This window comes from Megalobrama amblycephala, linkage group LG3 (genome assembly GCF_018812025.1).
Source record: "Megalobrama amblycephala isolate DHTTF-2021 linkage group LG3, ASM1881202v1, whole genome shotgun sequence".
Lineage (NCBI taxonomy): Eukaryota > Metazoa > Chordata > Actinopteri > Cypriniformes > Xenocyprididae > Megalobrama > Megalobrama amblycephala.
This window is the reverse complement of record NC_063046.1, coordinates 46,507,496-46,524,626: the sequence shown is the minus strand read 5'-3', so window position 1 is coordinate 46,524,626 and position 17,131 is coordinate 46,507,496. Positions and strand designations below refer to the sequence as shown.

General features: G+C 36.0%; 1 protein-coding gene across 2 annotated transcripts in view; it reads left to right on the top strand.

The window, feature by feature from the left end:
* Positions 1–17,131, top strand: part of rgs12a (regulator of G protein signaling 12a) — a 39,679-nt gene that overhangs the window by 17,361 nt on the left and 5,187 nt on the right. Inside the window, exons 4-14 of one of the 2 annotated variants that reach the window (XM_048185698.1) lie at positions 6,006–6,024; positions 7,915–8,084; positions 8,294–8,386; positions 9,309–9,452; positions 9,527–9,709; positions 10,452–10,596; positions 11,325–11,413; positions 11,744–11,947; positions 12,057–12,130; positions 13,902–14,028; positions 17,013–17,103. In XM_048185698.1, the coding sequence (XP_048041655.1) occupies positions 6,006–6,024; positions 7,915–8,084; positions 8,294–8,386; positions 9,309–9,452; positions 9,527–9,709; positions 10,452–10,596; positions 11,325–11,413; positions 11,744–11,947; positions 12,057–12,130; positions 13,902–14,028; positions 17,013–17,103 (1,339 nt within the window). Of the gene's footprint in view, positions 1–6,005; positions 6,025–7,914; positions 8,085–8,293; positions 8,387–9,308; positions 9,453–9,526; positions 9,710–10,451; positions 10,597–11,324; positions 11,414–11,740; positions 11,948–12,056; positions 12,131–13,901; positions 14,029–17,012; positions 17,104–17,131 lie in introns of both variants that reach the window. The other variant, XM_048185697.1, reaches the window with a different exon arrangement.

The following is a 17,131-nucleotide window of genomic DNA, read 5'->3' as shown; positions in this document are numbered from 1 at the left end:
GTTAATTAAAATGAGTTACAACACAGTTGTTGAACATTTTGTCACAACATAATTTCACTGCGTTAAATTATTTTACATCTAAAGTGCAAGTTAATTTAATCTGTTTGCATCAGGACTGCGTTAATTTTTGTTGGTCATAACCGAAGTACAAAGTCCAGAATTTTTTTTTTTAAACAAACTCTGTTAGTAATTAAATAGCCAGTAGCCAGTGTTTTGTAAAAAAGGCACATATTGGAAAATATATTAAATATATAATGGAATTATGTGTTAATATTACTGTTTTTTTTTTTAAGCTGTGTTGAAGTAGAGTGGTTCCATCAGAGAAGCAAACTCAGTGCACATGGAAATGTTGCATGATGGTGCAAATTAAGTTTGAATCCTTCTTAGACCTTTTCACTTTTATTTAATAATTTCATCAAGTTGGCATAATTAAATTAAATTGAATTTGTACAAAAAAGTACTTTTTTGGGTAATTTTTCATAAAAAAGGACTTAAATCAAAATATTTTATCTTTTAAGTGTATTATTGCCTGTGATTGTGACTCTTTGTTATTTGTCTTTTTCCGTATGTATTGCAGTTTACCAGTTTAAACATGCTATGACAAGCCAAGATATTTTGTTTAGACCAACTGCTTCTCTTTTGTGATGGTGTTTTTAGCTGTAGCCTAGAGATAGTGTGCTCTGGCTATGGGTTTTGTCTTCCTTTATCAACAAATGTCAACAGTAGAAGCTAGAATATGTTTGTTTGAATTCACAGAACATCCTGAATGAGAAGAAAGACCTTCCTTGACAACATAGAGGTAGTGTAAAAGGTTTCAACTGAAAGAAAATGACACAGCTACATTTAAATCACAAATTAATCCTTATCAAAATCTCTCATACTGAGAGAATCCAGGATTTATTTCTTTGAGGTTAAAAGGGCATGTCTCTTATGTAGTCCAGAAGGTGGAAATATAAACAAAGCAAGTCTTGGCAGCTATTGCCACACATGTAGTTGCAGCTAAGGTTGCTTACGTAACATCAGTGGAGGTGTGAAGATTCACGAGAAGAAGGGAATATGGCAAGTGTGCAAAAACATCATAAGAAAGTAGTTTGTGATTGTAAGGAACACTATGTGTGGCCTGGAAATGCAAAGGGGCTATGTCTATTGACATAACGATTGCTGATAATTTATAGGGATAGTTCACCCGAAAATGGAAATTCTGTCATCTAATCACCTTCATGTTTTTGGTCTATACATTCAAGACTCAAAGAAGGGATATCTAGGGTAAATCCTAGGGATATCTAGGGTAAATAATACATAAATTTAGTGTACACATAAAACTACAAAAACGCACTAGAAACCACACAGAACATATTGCAATCCTTTGGCAACCACCTACAATATCTTTGCATCAGGAAATCACTCACATTTTCTTTTTCTTCAGAATCACTGTCACAATTTCACAATCTAATTTTGATACACAGACACAGATTGAGGTGAATATTGTAACAAAAATGCCTTCAGTGAAGATGAATGAATGAAGATGAGCCTAATTATGGTTTACCATGCAGTGAAATTTTCCCTGTGCTATTCTAGTGAACAGGCTTAAACATGTTTTCTTCTAAACACAGAAATTACCTCATCATTTCCTCTTGGAATCTGTAAATACAGTTCCTTGGTTTTACTTCTCATAAGTTCCAAAGCATCTAATTGGTTCACAAGTCACTCAGCGGGTCACAACAACCAGATGTCTGCAAGGCAACTCTGCACCCTGCCACACTGTACACCTACCAGATCCTGCTGCTGCGAAACCCCCGTCTAATAACACGTTTGCTCATGAGGCCGCGTGATATATATAGAGCACCTCTGCCTGAGACGCGTGTCATTGGTGGCCTCACAGTCTGTGGTCTGAGATGAATTGTTGCCATAGTGTTTCTGACCAAATACACCAGGGTGGTGACACAAAACGAATGGTAATCAGGCTTCAGCGTTTCATAGCTTCTCATTTTCTTCCCAGCTCTGTCTTTCCTCCTTCTGTTTCCCATTACTAACTTCATCCTTCACTACAATTAGAAGCATAGACGGAGCTGCTTCTGGTCTTATGAGGAGTGTGAGGTTTACATCAGTGGGACTTTGTTAGAGAACGTCTTTATCTGTGGGTCTTTGATTGAGATTGTTACAGCGAAGGACTCAGACTCTTGTATGTTATTAGTGAACTCTAGTTTGAGTTGTTCAGAGTGGAGCATAAGCCGGCCTGTGCAGCTCACCATTTTAAGACACATTTATGCTTTGAAGTGGCCTGAAGGCTTGTGGTTTTTGAAGGCCATCCCTCTTGCGTCTGTACACTGTGTTAAGAGCATTCTTGGACTGGGATGTGATGGAAAAAAGACCTACATTGTAGATGAGGCTTAAGCAGTGTTTTCATATGTTTATGTTTATAGAATGCAGCACTGTTTGTATATTGTTAGTTGTTCTCACTATGGAAAGTATCTGTTACTACAGGATTTGGATTTTAAATACACCTCAAACTATAGGTATTAAACTTTGGTGTATAACTTGTCCTACACTGTTTATGCTATAGAGATGAATGATCGCTCAAATCATGCAGCTTGTTGAGGAGAGCTGTGCTATTACTTTTCTAAATGTGTGATTTCTGGTGAAGGCTGACAGATAGTAAAGTGGGTAAAAGAAACATTGAATAAGGGAAACAAGCCATCTGGAGAATGGGGATTTCACTTGGAATGTCATGTAGAGGATCATTTAGACTTTGGGGCGGGTTCTTTTTACTTACTTTTTCCATTTTACTTAAAATTCTGAATGATATTTATCCACAATCTGACTTGTGATGCAGCCTGGAATTCACGTCATGTTGTAACTACCGTCATTAAGAGATGCCAACCCGTGACGTTCTACCCGGCTGTTCTACATCCTCACATCCTCATCCTCAGTCTCCGATTAATGTGTTTTTATGGCAACACTGTCAGCGGCAAAAGTTAGTGTTAGTTTACCCAAAAGTAAAATTTCTGTCTTTAATTACTCACCCTCATGTCGTTCCACACCCGTAAGACCTTCGTTCATCTTCAGAACACAAAATAAGATATTTTTGCTCACAAAAAGTGTTCTTGTCACTTAGGTTGAACCACTGTAGTCACGTTGACTATTTTAACAATGTCTTTACTACTTCTCTGGACCTTGAATGTGGTAATTTCGCTGCTTTCTTTGGAAGAAAAAACGTTCAGATTTGTGCCCCGAAGATGAATGAAGGTGTTGCGGGTTTGGAATGACATGAGGGTGAGTAATGACAGAAATTTCATTTTTGGGTGATCTAACCCTTTAAGTTGTTTATGTTCATTATTATTGTAATGTTATGTGCTTTGAAGACTCTGCTCTGGCTGTGTGCGTTCATGTGTTTTGGAGGAGGGTGGGATCTTATGCTTTAAAAGCTAGCTTGCTATTGCTAGCCTCTCCAAAAAAAATGCTTTAACATTCAGCAATATTATTGACTTGAATGCACTGACACTATTGGATGAGAACTGAATTGGATGAAGAACGTTTTCTCCAGAGCTGATTTATAGATTAACTGAATTCATTCCATAATTTATGAACTTTACATAGTTTTTGATCCAAACTGAATCAACACTGTAATAAATAATTACGGTTTACTATTGTCTTTTTAGAGCTGCTTTATAGCAGGATTGAATTTTGTTTGCACCATTGAATTATTATTTTCCTGTTTATTTCTGTAAAGCTGTTTTGAAACTGAAAGCGCTATATAATAAAGGTGATTTGACCTGACTACTTGGCACAGTAAGCTCTACCTAACAACTATCCAGAACATCCTAGCAACTCCATAGCAACATAATATAAATGTAATCTAAAATGTTTTATTTCATATTTTTTAAAAATGCTTGGAAGCACTTCATGTCCTTATTCTTCTCTTTTTTTTCTTAGATCATCACAAAAGTATCCATGCTTAGCACTTCATGCATCACTGGTCAAAACCATTTGTAAGATAAGAGAATGATGTCCTTCACATGAACCTCAATGATTAAAGTGTTGTCATATGTATCCGCCTTTAGCCGTTCTCCATTCTCAGAATCCTTGTCTTTTATTAGCGTATAAATAGCTCTCCGTTAGTCATGGCGATAGAAGAGCTCAGATTTGATAATAGTGACACACTAGGAATGGAATGTGCCATTTCTGAGTGCTGATGAACTGCTATTTTAACTTATTGCCTTTACATACAGATATGAATGCTCCTGTTGATATTTTGTGACTTTAATGCAGCTAAATGTCAAATATCATTATTACAAACAATGAAAACTAGAGCTCTTTAATGTCTTTAAAAAATGGATACAATACAAGTTAAGCTTTTATTATTTATTTATACATGTTAATATTAAACTGAGTACAATTAAATTGACCCTTCGCAAAGACCCGCCCCCCTTAGTTACTGTTGCTTTGTCCGACAAGCCGTGGCGCTGCTACGCCACACACAGTGAAAAATACATCACGGGGCAAAGAGGACACTGACAACACGTCGACAGACAAGACAGAGCAGGTTACTTATGATATTAACACTGTGTAGTTTTTTTAAAGAAATTCGAACAATAAAAACCGTTTTGTGGCTCTTTAATGTGTCGTGACAGATCTCTGTAGCGCCTCAGCTCAAGAGGCTAGTGAACCGATCATCTCTTCCTACTAGTTCATTTATAGCATCAAATAAACATGAATGAACATGAAGGAATGTTGTTTCAAACGCAGAAAGACACCAGTATGCACCATTTTTCAAGTTTAAATCCACCGAGGTTAATCTTCTAGCTCCTGACTGCTTTGTCGGACAAAATGGCGGATTCGGCGTTCTGATTGGTTAGATCGCTTGTCAATCAAACTCCCTGCGAAGGGTCAATTGAGTACAATTGCTTCCTAACATTGTTATTTATATCAAATATATTATATATTTAATTATTAATAATTTATGCATATGCATAATTTCATCTTTCTGGTCCTTAAAAGTTTTGTAATTGACCTCAATCGTACCTACATTACTGTTCCTTTAATGCATTGAGTGCATCTGTGTCTAGAAGGAAAGATTTTTTTTGGACGGGCGTAAGTTTGGCATTAGTTTATCGGTGCACACAATGAAAAGTGCCTACGGCTGAAATTAAAACCCTCTACACAACAAATCCGTTTAGATAAATGACACCAGACAGAATAGTGCAAGTTCATGCATGATATCACTCAGTAAACATTGTGCAGAGGTTTTGTGACTCATGAATCTGATTCTATCGTTTTATTATGTGCCAACAAAGAACTTCAATCTCCCGCCTTCACATTTGTAAAATCTCATTTTTATTCACCTCACAAAAGTCTCTGTTCCTTTGTGTGTTCGTCTGCTGTCCCAATAACTGCCCTCATTCTGTTACACTTCCTCCCACTGAACAAACATGATGTGTGTTTGTCCATGTGCTTTGCTCCCAGCCTACACACACACGCACACACCTCTGTTAGCCGTGATGCTAATGTAAATGAATAGGCAGGGAAGTTATTATATGGTTTTACCATATAGGCCAGCTTCCATGTATCTAGGACTTGTATATTCATTTTCATTCTTACTCTCATTTGGTTTGCATTTCACGTTCAGAGAAGCAGGAGCGTTTTATGACCTGAAAAGCTTGAACTAAAGCTTTTTGTTAAAGTTATGGTCTTTCCAAGTGTCTGGGCAGGCCTGGGTCAGGTCATTTGATGTGTGTGTGTGTGTGTTTTTGTGGGTGGTAACCAGAGCAGAGGTGTGAACAGCTGTGCTACTACACACAACTACATCAATGACCATATGTAAAAGCCCTCCCCTCGCAACAAACACATATCACACACATTCAGTTAAGATGAGAGAGGCTGATGAGATGTCTGCAGGCATTTTCTCTAGCTCAGTAACTTTACCTCTCTCCTCTTTTTCTCCTCCTCTGCCCCACCGAAGTCAGGATGGCAATTGCTCATTCATGTCTTTTTTTCTTCTCTTTCAGTCGGCTGCATCAGATGGAGGTGAGTACGCTATTTAAACTCTTTCTAACAAACAATACCAATGAATTCAGGAAGTTGTTCAATGAATTCTGCTGATGGTTGGCTTTAAGTGGAGATTGCTATTATAATAAATATTTTAGACTCAAAGCACTTTTGTTTGATGTGTGATCCATTGAATTTTATTTGTGTGGTTTGTCTTAAAGTGCTGATTTGTCTATGAAGAGATACAAGAAAATGGTACAAGAGAAGTACAAGATCAGAATTTAAGCAAGTGCTCTTACGTTTTACACTGAGAATAAAACAAACCTCACTTTTTCCAAATAAATATGTATTGATGAGTTACAGATTTGTGTATTTTTAGATTTTATTTTATGAATTATATAAATAATACACTACCGTTCAAAAGTATGGGGTCAGTAAGATTTTTTTTTTTTTAATTTTTTAAAAATACATATATTCAGCAAGGATGCATTAAATTCATCACCATAAAGACAAACATAATTAAAAAATGATCTTTTTATCAAAGAATGCTGAAAGAATCTATCGCAAATGTTTTCAACACTGATAATAAGAAATAGAAATGTTTCTGTAGCAGCAAATCAGCATATTAGAATGATTTCTGAAGGATCATGTGACACTGAAGACTGGAGTAATGATGCTGAAAATTCAGCTTTGCATCACAGGAATAAATTACATTTTAAAATATATTAAAATAGAAAACAGTTATTTTAAATTGTAATAATATTTCACAATGTTACTGTTTTAACTATATGTATTTTGATCAAATAAATGCAGCTTTGGTAAGCATAAGAGACTTCTTTCAAAAATGTAAAAAATTGTATAGACCCCAAACTTTTGAACAGTAGTGCGTATTTTATGATCTATTTACTTTCATTATATAGTTGAGTTACGTAGTTAAGTTATATATTTTGTCCTTAATATAGAATATTAAATCTATAATATATACTCTTTATGCACCCTTATAACATGTCTTGTGCAGAAAGTTACACTTCAAGAGAAACACTTTTGGGCTTCTCAGAAACAAAAATTGTTAGTAAAACTGTCAGCAGCCCAGTGAGGATGTTTGCTCTAAATTGCCTGAAGGAGGTTATGACAGCAGTATTTACAGAGAAAGTTTTGAGGTTTGTCTGGACTTGTCTAATGCAAGGCAAGAAAAACAAATATGCACGATAGAGACCGCAACTGTTTGTGACAAAGATACAAAACAACACGAATTATATATTTGTGATTTGTAAGCATATTTTGTGCTTCACTTGCTTACAAATAACAAAATCCATTATTTGAAGGTAAAATGTTTTTCTGCTGTTAAAATGCTTTCTCCTATCCCTAAATTAAAAGTAACACTGACTTCCCCAAAATGTGCAAACACTGGTTCTAAAACTATGGTGTTTTCAACATTACTCTGTTAGTTTGAGCAACCTGACCAGCCCAACACATCAACATTGGCTCAACCAATGGTGTGAGTTTTGAATGAGACAGTGTTTGACTAACCAGTGTCAGACTGAAGGAAACCTGTTTGAAAACAGTCATTATTTTCAGTATCATTTGTTAACGCTAGTGACTGAAATTTCGTACTTTGATGATTCTTGACTGTTATCTGCATGCTGTGTGTAGAACATCTTAAAATTTAAAATCATTCCCGCTCCTATCCTCATTCCTCAGTATTAAAGATATCTCAGAACAGAGAAGCGATTTTAGTTTAGTGATCCAGACCAGGGGTGAGTTTCCCGAAAGCATCGTTGGTGAACCATGGTCGCAAGTCCCATTGAACTCTATTGGTAACGACGGAACTTGCGACCATAGTTCGCTTTGGGAAACGCACCCCAGAACAGTTTAAGAATCTCATCCTAAATCATCTCGACTCTGATATTTACTTTTTGCCTGGTCCAGTTCGCAGTGGTGTCGAGCGTCACGATTGCGGCAGCGTGAGCAGTTTGGAAAGTAATGGTAGTCTGCCTAGCGTCAACAACCATTGTCGCTTCTCTGAGCGCCGTGTTGCATCATGGGCCGTAAGCTTTGAGCGTTTGCTCCAGGATCCTGTGGGTGTCCGCTATTTTTCTGTAAGTACTGCAGTTTGTCTTAGACATGTGCTTATTGTTAACTAAATACATTTTGAATGGCCAGTTAGCTTTTGACAGGCTTGCCTTTGTGTATATCAGATTGATAGTTTGTGTTGATTCAGTTGTTGACACCATATCATAAAGTAGAAGTGTATTAATGTCACAGGATAGTAGTTCAGAACCAAATGTACTGTTCTATGTTCCTGCAGGAGTTTCTAAAGAAGGAGTTTAGTGAGGAAAACATCTTATTCTGGCAGGCCTGTGAATGCTTTAGCCAAGTTCCAGAACATGACAAAAAGCAGGTAATCATCTGCAACACATACACGGTTCCCTCGGTGATACATATTTAATAAACTTTCTTCTTCAGCCTCCCAGAAATGAAAATTCTACAAACGACTATACTAACGAATACTAACGACTTTATTTCTTGTTGAAGCAGAATGTCCAGGTTGTTCTTTTTGAGGATAATTCAATCTGTAACAAAAGCATCATAAATGCTCAATAACAGTAATCTGTATGATTTGTGAGCTATATTCCAGGTGTTTTGAAACCAATTAATATGTGAGAGGGAACAAACCAAAATGTAAAGATGTCAGTGTTATTTTAGTAATTATTAATTAGCTTTTATTTTTAAATTTCCAGTTTTTGTTTTAAATTTACTTTTTTATTTTAATAGTAATTTTCTTACATGCTTTTGTCATTTTTATTAGTTTTAGTTTTTAAAATGTTTATATTTAGCTTTCATTTGTTTATTTCAGCTTTAGTTTTACTTCAACTTTAAAGGTGTAGTAGGTGATCTGGGAAATGCTAACATTAGCTTACTAGCATGGAAAGTATACGATCCCACCCTCCCTGCAAATCGTCGTTCCAAAGCCACGCCTCCATAACCTTAACATAGTGATTGCTATCAGGATATGAGGAGACTTTCAACCAGTATAACAAAAAATGTTTCTGTAGAGAATCACCTAGTGCACCTTTAACTTACTTCATTTCAGTTTGTTGAAATTTCATCTAGTATGTATATTTTTTTAGCTTCATTTCAATTAACTAAATGATTTTTAATAGTTACAGTTAAGAATAACATGCATTTTGAATGACATTAGGGTGAGTAAATGATAACAGAATTCTCATTTTTTGTTATCCTTCAAGAGTTTAGAACATACAGGTCAATAGTTGTTTTGTTTTTTTTTATCTTATTTTAATCATATTTTTGTTGTTTTTCAGCTGTCCCAGAAGGCCAAAGAGATCTACAATCGTTTCCTCTCAAGTAAAGCCACCATGCCGGTGAACATCGATAGTCAAGCCCAACTTGCTGATGACGTCCTGACGGCTCCACAGCCTAACATGTTCAAACAGCCACAGCTACAGGTTGATGAACTCCCACATTCACACAGTTGTCATTGTTTGGCAATCAAACATTAAACTTTGACTCGTCCCTGCAGATCTTTAACCTGATGAAGATGGACAGTTATGCTCGGTTCTTAAAGTCCACTCTCTATCAGGAGTGTATGCTGGCTGAGGTAGAGAGCCGACCTCTCCCTGACCCCTGCCCAATACCATGTAGTCCCGCCCCCTCCAAGCACAGCCTCGCCTCTGACCGTTCCACATTTTCCACACCTAAAAAGGTACTAATCTCATTACAGCAACAATATCTCAGGGAAGTTTTTTGAGGAATGTGAAAATGCTTTTTGTTTACAAGAATTTTGTCTATGGATGCCAAGCAACCATTTGCCATGTTAATGCATTGCTACATAATTTAAAAAATATAATAAAATAATATTAAATAATATCAAACCATTAAAGTATTTGATATTAAAGGTACACTATGCAACTTTTTTTTGTTAAAAATTAACCATATTTAAATAATGAGCCAATACATAATTATTTGTTCTTCCAAAACGTGTATTTGTCTTTAATTAATGACAGAATTTTCATTTTGTCTTGAATGTTTTATGAGCAGTAGAATGATAGATACATATTCATCCGCACAGTCACGCAGAGCCGAAGCACAACCAAAGCAATGTTCTTTAGCAAAATACATGCAGTTTTTTTTTTTTAACATCTAGAGGGCTGAAAGTTACTCAGTGTACCTTTTAATATGAAAATATCATTAAATATTAAAACCATTTTTTTGCATTTCCAGGAAAAATTATTCATATTTTGGTATATACCATTTTTCTAATACAAAATAATATAATAATAATAAAAAATAAGATATAAGATTATACAATATAAAATATTCCATGGCATAACATTACCCATACTAGCCACTGCTTATTTCCATGCTATATAACTATTTAATGGATGTCTCTTTAACCTGATTCACTGCTATGGTGTTCTGTCTAATTGTGTCATGTTGTGTTACAGGAAAATAAAAGGCCCAAAACAGGCAGGTCAAGTGATGACCTCAGAGACAAACACTCTGATAAGAAAAATGGCTTTTTCTCCTGGTACAGATATCCAAGTATTGGGAAAGGACAAAAGAAAAGAGACCCCCCAGATTTACCTTACAGTGAGTTGCAAAACAATGTCTCATGATTTAATTTCTTGTATAACATCTTATATTTCCATAGATCTGACACTGTCTGCTGTTGATGTAGCAATGAGTACTTATACTTAATAAGCTAATAGCATTTAAGGCATGTAAATGCTTTAAAGAGTGTTCTTTTAACAGGAAAAGGACAGGACAGTTTAACAAAATTGATCGACACACACCTACCTTTGTTTTCCCCATTACCTTTTGAATTGGATGTAAATGGATTTTTAATGATGTCCTGTCAGCTTATTCAATGTGCACACATCTATTTGTACTTCAGGCACTTGTTGGGGGTTCTGTGGGGTTGATTTTTACGAAAAACATATTTCAGCTTCTTTCTTTTTGTTAGATGAAGGTCACTTTAAAATGTGTTTTTTGTTTTTTATAAACTTTCATCCTATCTATTCTAAATATCTTCCTCATTTATTATTGCATTTATTATTTAAAATGCATTTAATGTATAGATTTCACTGTTTTACCTTTTTCCCAAACCCAGACTTTCCAACTTAAAAATTAAAAACACCCTTCTTTGAAACCAAAATCAGAGAAAAAAGTTAATTTGTTGACTTCATTCACCAGGTTTTCTTCCCAACAAGTTTATTTTAGTAGTTTTTTTAAATACTTTTTAAACACTCTGAAACCAGTTTAATGTATAATATATGACATTTGCTATGTTGTGATTGGTTATCAATATGTGTGGACAGACTGTAATGGGCGGAGAGAGTCTCAGGGTTCACTGTCTTCTGGTACGAGTCAAGACCTCAACACTTCCTGTTCCGGAGGAAAGAATGAGGTAAGAGGATTGGGAGTCACATTAGGGAGTTTAAAAATGCACTATTTAGAACACTAGGGAGTCACAACGATTCTTAGCCATTAGACATGCAAGGGGAGGCTTTATCAGCAAATCAAAACAATAATTGTGATTGTGTTTTTAGTGCAACATTTGTTTTCCTTTAATAAAAATATTAATATAATAGTTTTCCACACAACACAAGTACTATGACATAATATGTTTCATTAAATTAACTGTAAGCTGTTGACATGTGTCAGGCAACATAGCATGTTGGCACATCAACAAACCAATGTTTTTGTTTCTCTGGGTGTTTTATAATGTGTAAAGCAGTGTGAGCTGAGACGTTCAGGTTCTGTTTGGGAAAAGGACAAAGAGCGATGCAGCAGGACGTGTACAGTAATGCTGCCCGACGGCTCAAGCTGCTCCATTCCTCTACGACAGGGTGCCTCCATCAGACAGGTGCTGCTAGAGCTCTGTCAAAAACAGCACATTAACCTGGCTGCTGTCGACCTCTTCCTCACTGGAGGAGAGAAGGTAGAGAGACACTTCACATGTTTTATAATGTCTCCTTTAGTTATACTGTGAATACCAAGCTTGAGCTTTGTCACTGATTTCACTTTTTCCCCCATTATTCCCTGCTTAGCCTTTGGTGTTGGACCAAGATAGTATTACCCTCAGCTCCCGAGAACTTCGTCTTGAGAAACGCACTTTGTTCAGGTACATTTTGTTTTTATTGTCTCTCTTTCATACAGACGATCTGGAAATATTCTAGTGCTCAGTTGAAAGTTCATGATAATCCCTGAACATTTAACTCCCTGAGGTCCGAAAACGCGCCAGCACGTTTTGCAGGATTTTTTTCACATTGCAGCAAAAAAAAATACTCCGTCATTTCTTGTCATAGAGACATAAGTAATATATCAATTGAAACTATAGAATGTCTTCTTTTATTTGTGTACACTCAGAGTAAAAACACAATGTTGTGCTTTTTGTAAAATAAAGAAAACTAACATGATGCGTGATCTCTCCTCTCCCTCTGAACGAAGTCCAATCTGATAGTTCTCAGAAAATGAACTGTAACTTATGAATACTAATGACAAAAAAAAGACATTTATGTCTAAAGAAACGTTGAAATGTCAGGTTTTAAATCGTGCAAGTCAAATCGAAAACAAACATTCTGTGTTTATGTAATCTGTATGAAAAGAGAGCCATGTCAGAAATCTGTGATTCAGCTCATTATCCGCTAATGCGGCCACGCCCATGGAGCCAGCGCTATTCAGAGGCAAATTCAGAGGCAATACTTGTATGCATTGTCTCAATCGTGTATTTATTGTCTTGAAAAGTGTTTATTATTTATGTTAAAGCCATGGTTAGCGATCTCTAGAAGACATGCCGTTAGTTCCTAATTCCTTTTTTTCTTTATATGAATTTGTGGCCTAAAGGTGTACAGAGCGCCCTCCGGTTGCAAGTATGAATTGAAAACACAGTATCCAGCGTTCACAGTGATGACAATAAATATTATTTCTCAGTATAGAAAATTGACATAAATATATAAGAATCCATCAATATTTCTCCAAATGTGCATGCTTTTAAGCTAAAAGCCTATATGAAATGCCATAGAGGTAACATAATTGTTCAGACACTTTGCATCACAGAAATACATTGTATTTTAAAGAATATAATAGAATACCATTATTTTAAATTGTAATAATATTTCACAGTATTGCTGTTTATGATGAGCTGAGACATTATTACAGAGGGTTTTTTTCACAGCCTACCTGACTGAAAGGCCTCATTAATATGCAAGTCATTTCAGGTCATTATTATGTGATTCTTTTGTCTTCTCAGGTGTAAATGTCCCATTATTCATGATGATTCACGCCTCCACGCATACTGTGTTTCTTGACAAAAAGTGTCTTACAAAAACTAAATCAATATATTGTTTTATATGAAGGAGTAGGCAGCATAATTTTTACATAATTCTGAAGCAAAAACTCTAGTCTACAACCTCCAATACCCAGAAGTCTTGTGAACACAGATTTAATATATATTTTTGGCCTTATTTCAGTGACTTAAGTTTTTTTTGTTTTTTTCAATAACCACGCATAAACATTATTCCTTCAAAAATACAAACACATACATGTTCCTCACATATTATTGTAGCCTAGTTTGTGCTGAATACAGTGTAATGACACTTTTGTCATTTATATGTTTATGAACAACTGAAAAAAGCACAGATGTCAGGGCATGTCAAAACTTCTCCAAGCCCCAAATCAGCCTCAGACTCCAGAGGGTTAATGACCCAAATATTTGCACCCAAATGGAGTTCTGTTTTTTTACTTTTATTTTCAGTAGGAATTGCTCTTCAATACCAGTACAATCTGTTCTCTCTAAGAGGACTGTAGGTCATAAATGTAGGAAAGACTATCAAACAAATGTCTTGTGGTTGGCGCTAAACTATAAATAAATCCACCCCGTTTTCTATTTTCAGACTGGACCTGGTACCCATTAACAGATCGGTTGGGTTGAAAGCAAAACCCACAAAACCTGTAACTGAGGTTCTACGTCCTGTGGTTGCCAAGTATGGACTCCACCTTGGCGATTTGGTGGCCAGAATAGTAAGTGATTGGCTGTGACCAATTACACATATGGTTGGCATACTATACGGTGTATATTTTTGCATTGTACACTGTGCACACTGTTGGTACAGATTTGAATTCAGTCTTAATAATCCAAAAGGACAATGTCTCATCTATGGCAAATTTAAAACAATGGGATTTTCTGATATGAAATGTACATGCAGCTGGTTCAGTGTCATAGGGTGTGAAGTTACAGCAGGAAAGCTGCTTCAAACGTTGCCGTCAAACAGTGCTCATCTGAGCCATCTTTTAGAAGTTAATGGAAGACAGCACTAAGCAGAGAGAAATGACTGTAATGGTTTGAAACAAAGCCACTTCCCAGCTCTGCAAAGCATGAAAGCTAGTTTATTTTTAGCCAGTGGTCTATGAAGCTTTTACTTATATCGCTTAGCAGAGACCTTCAAAAGAATAGAAGAAGATCTATGTGACGCTAGTATGTGGGGCATAGCTAAAACTACAGATATAGAAGCATGTGCTAAAATTTCTGTCATAAAGCAGTGTTTGTTACATAGAAGAATGTTCTGGGTTCAAAACTAATTAAGTTAAAAACAAGCAAAAACTTTGTTTGGTGGCTGAATACATTCCAGAAGATTAAAAAGCAAAAATGTGCTGCTTGTTTTTTGTTCAAGTGCTTATTTCAATTCTTCCAAATATAAATGTGTGTTATTTGAGCTATAGAGTTGTCTAAATATTCCTTTTAGCAATGGGATTACTGTTCAGGCTTCATAAACCTCTAGTCTTGCATTACCATAATTTTGTGAATGCAGTTTGCTTATTTAAACAGTACTTTGTGGATAGTAATATCATATAATCATGATAGGATTTGAAAAATATCAGCTGTAATTGTATACAGACAAGGTAATTAAGCAATTTTATCGGTAGTCTGATGTTAACATGTATTATGGGCAGGAATATAAAGCAGCATTTCTCAACTGGTGGGTTGCAAGACTGGTTTGGGTGGGTTGTGCAGTTTGTAGTCAAAGAAAGGACAACAACAAAACTTATTTAATTAAATTTTGAAAGACGTGCATGAATGCTGATGACTTCAGCAAAGGCTTTGCTCTTCTGTCAGACAGCTTTTCCATTACACTGTGCTTCTATTCTATTGTTTTTCTATGTAAACACACTAGATGGATGTGCTTGACTATTGTGCACACATCTTTTGAAGTGTCTCGTGTATGACACACCTTTCTAAAAACGTGGCACTCAAGTTTAAAAAAAGTTAAACTTTAAAAAAAAAACACATCTCCAGACCTTGCAGGGGTTTTTTTCTGTTCCACTGACCTGCGTCTCGCGTTGTCATTATTCTGATGTTATTTTTGTAAATGGTTGGAGCTGGTTCACACAGAATGCGTTTTTGCGGTCAAAATTAAGAGCATACATTGTCAATTACCAAAAAGTACCAATAAATTACACAACTGGTACGTTGTGTGTGTTAGCTGGGAAGGATTTGCATGCAGGTATGATGTTCATTCTATTCATCAGGATCAGTGTCCATATGTTTTATTAACAGCTGATGTTAGTGTTGTGTATTTACCATGGTAATTGTAGTTTCTGTAACCTTAATCCAAAAATACCACCAATTCTATATTTTTTGATGACTCTGGTGGCTCCTACCAAATTACTTACTAGTTTGGGACTGCTTACCTTATAATAGGCTACTGTTTATTCATTAATGTTAGTGAAATTCTTACAATTTATGTGTATATTAAATAGGGATGTTCCTAAAACCTAAATACGTATTCGGAAAGTTACCTTTTCATTTTTATTTTTATACTGCATTCTACAGAGCCCCTAAAGGGACATGGTTAGGCTTGCTGCAGTAGTTGGTTACATTATAGCACATCAGATTTCTTTTATCACGTGAAGATGGTTAGAAGAGATGACTGGCAGGACGATGGCTGAGGATTTGCTGTACAACAGATCCCGAGCATCATTGACAAATATCTTATCTTGTAAAATGTGTGGTCACTAGTCAGTATCACTGCGAATTGGCTTCCTGATGCCCGCAAATTATATAATATAATTACCCAACTTTATAATCGTGAGAGAATGCAAAAGCACTGAAATATATTTTTTCCTCCAAATTTTATATTTTTTCCATCACCATGCCACTTTTAGGGGCTCCATCGATTGGTCATTTCCTTTCCACCCTTTTCAACTAAAAAATGAAAACTTTTTATGCGTTTTGGCCTTTCATTTACACGACAACAGCGTTTTGGGTGACTTAAGACGCACAATTTTGAAAACGGGATTCAAAGTGCAAGGTTTTGAAAACGATACCATTATCGTCTCAGTGTAAATGACAAAAACACCAATTTGACATGCGCATGCGTATTAGAAAGTAACATTGCCATCTACTGGCCTGGCAGTAAATACAGCGCATCAAGTCGTTTTCGCGGATCTGTGTGAACGGGAATCGTTTTAACAACGTTGTCGTGTACTCAAAAAAACACAAAGGAAAAACTTGTACTTTTTTTTTTTTTTTCCCATTTTTAGTACATCGTTGTTGTGTAACCTTTAGGTTGATAAACGGTAATCAACTCTGTCAGACAAGGATTTCTGTAATATACTGGGGCACAGCTGTATTTCACAGGGGACTTGTGCCATAGTAAAAAGGGTCTAGCAACATCCCTGATTATGGGTGCACTTTCAAAACAGTATGTATTGTCCGATGCAGTGCCTGGTCCCATAGACTTTCAATGGGTCCCATTGTGAGTCTGTTACTATACACACCATTTTGTTTGTTTAGACACACTGAGATATGCAGAGAAATTATTTTCTGAGGTAATCAACAGCATGCAACAGTCTTTAGACCTTAAATTGTACTGAAACTGGAACATTCCTTCTAGAACTATAACCTGTAAGTGTCAAAGAAACAACAACTGCCTTAGCATCAATCGACATTCATTTGTAAAGTTGTCACATTTAAGCAGCTAATGCTAAATGTTTTACATTTTTAGAGTGGCGAGACAGAGGTTTTGGATCTTGGAGTGCCCATTTCAAACCTTGATGGCCTACGAGTTGTACTGGAGAGGGCTGATCCAGCCAAAGGTACACACACAAATGTTGAATTTCCATG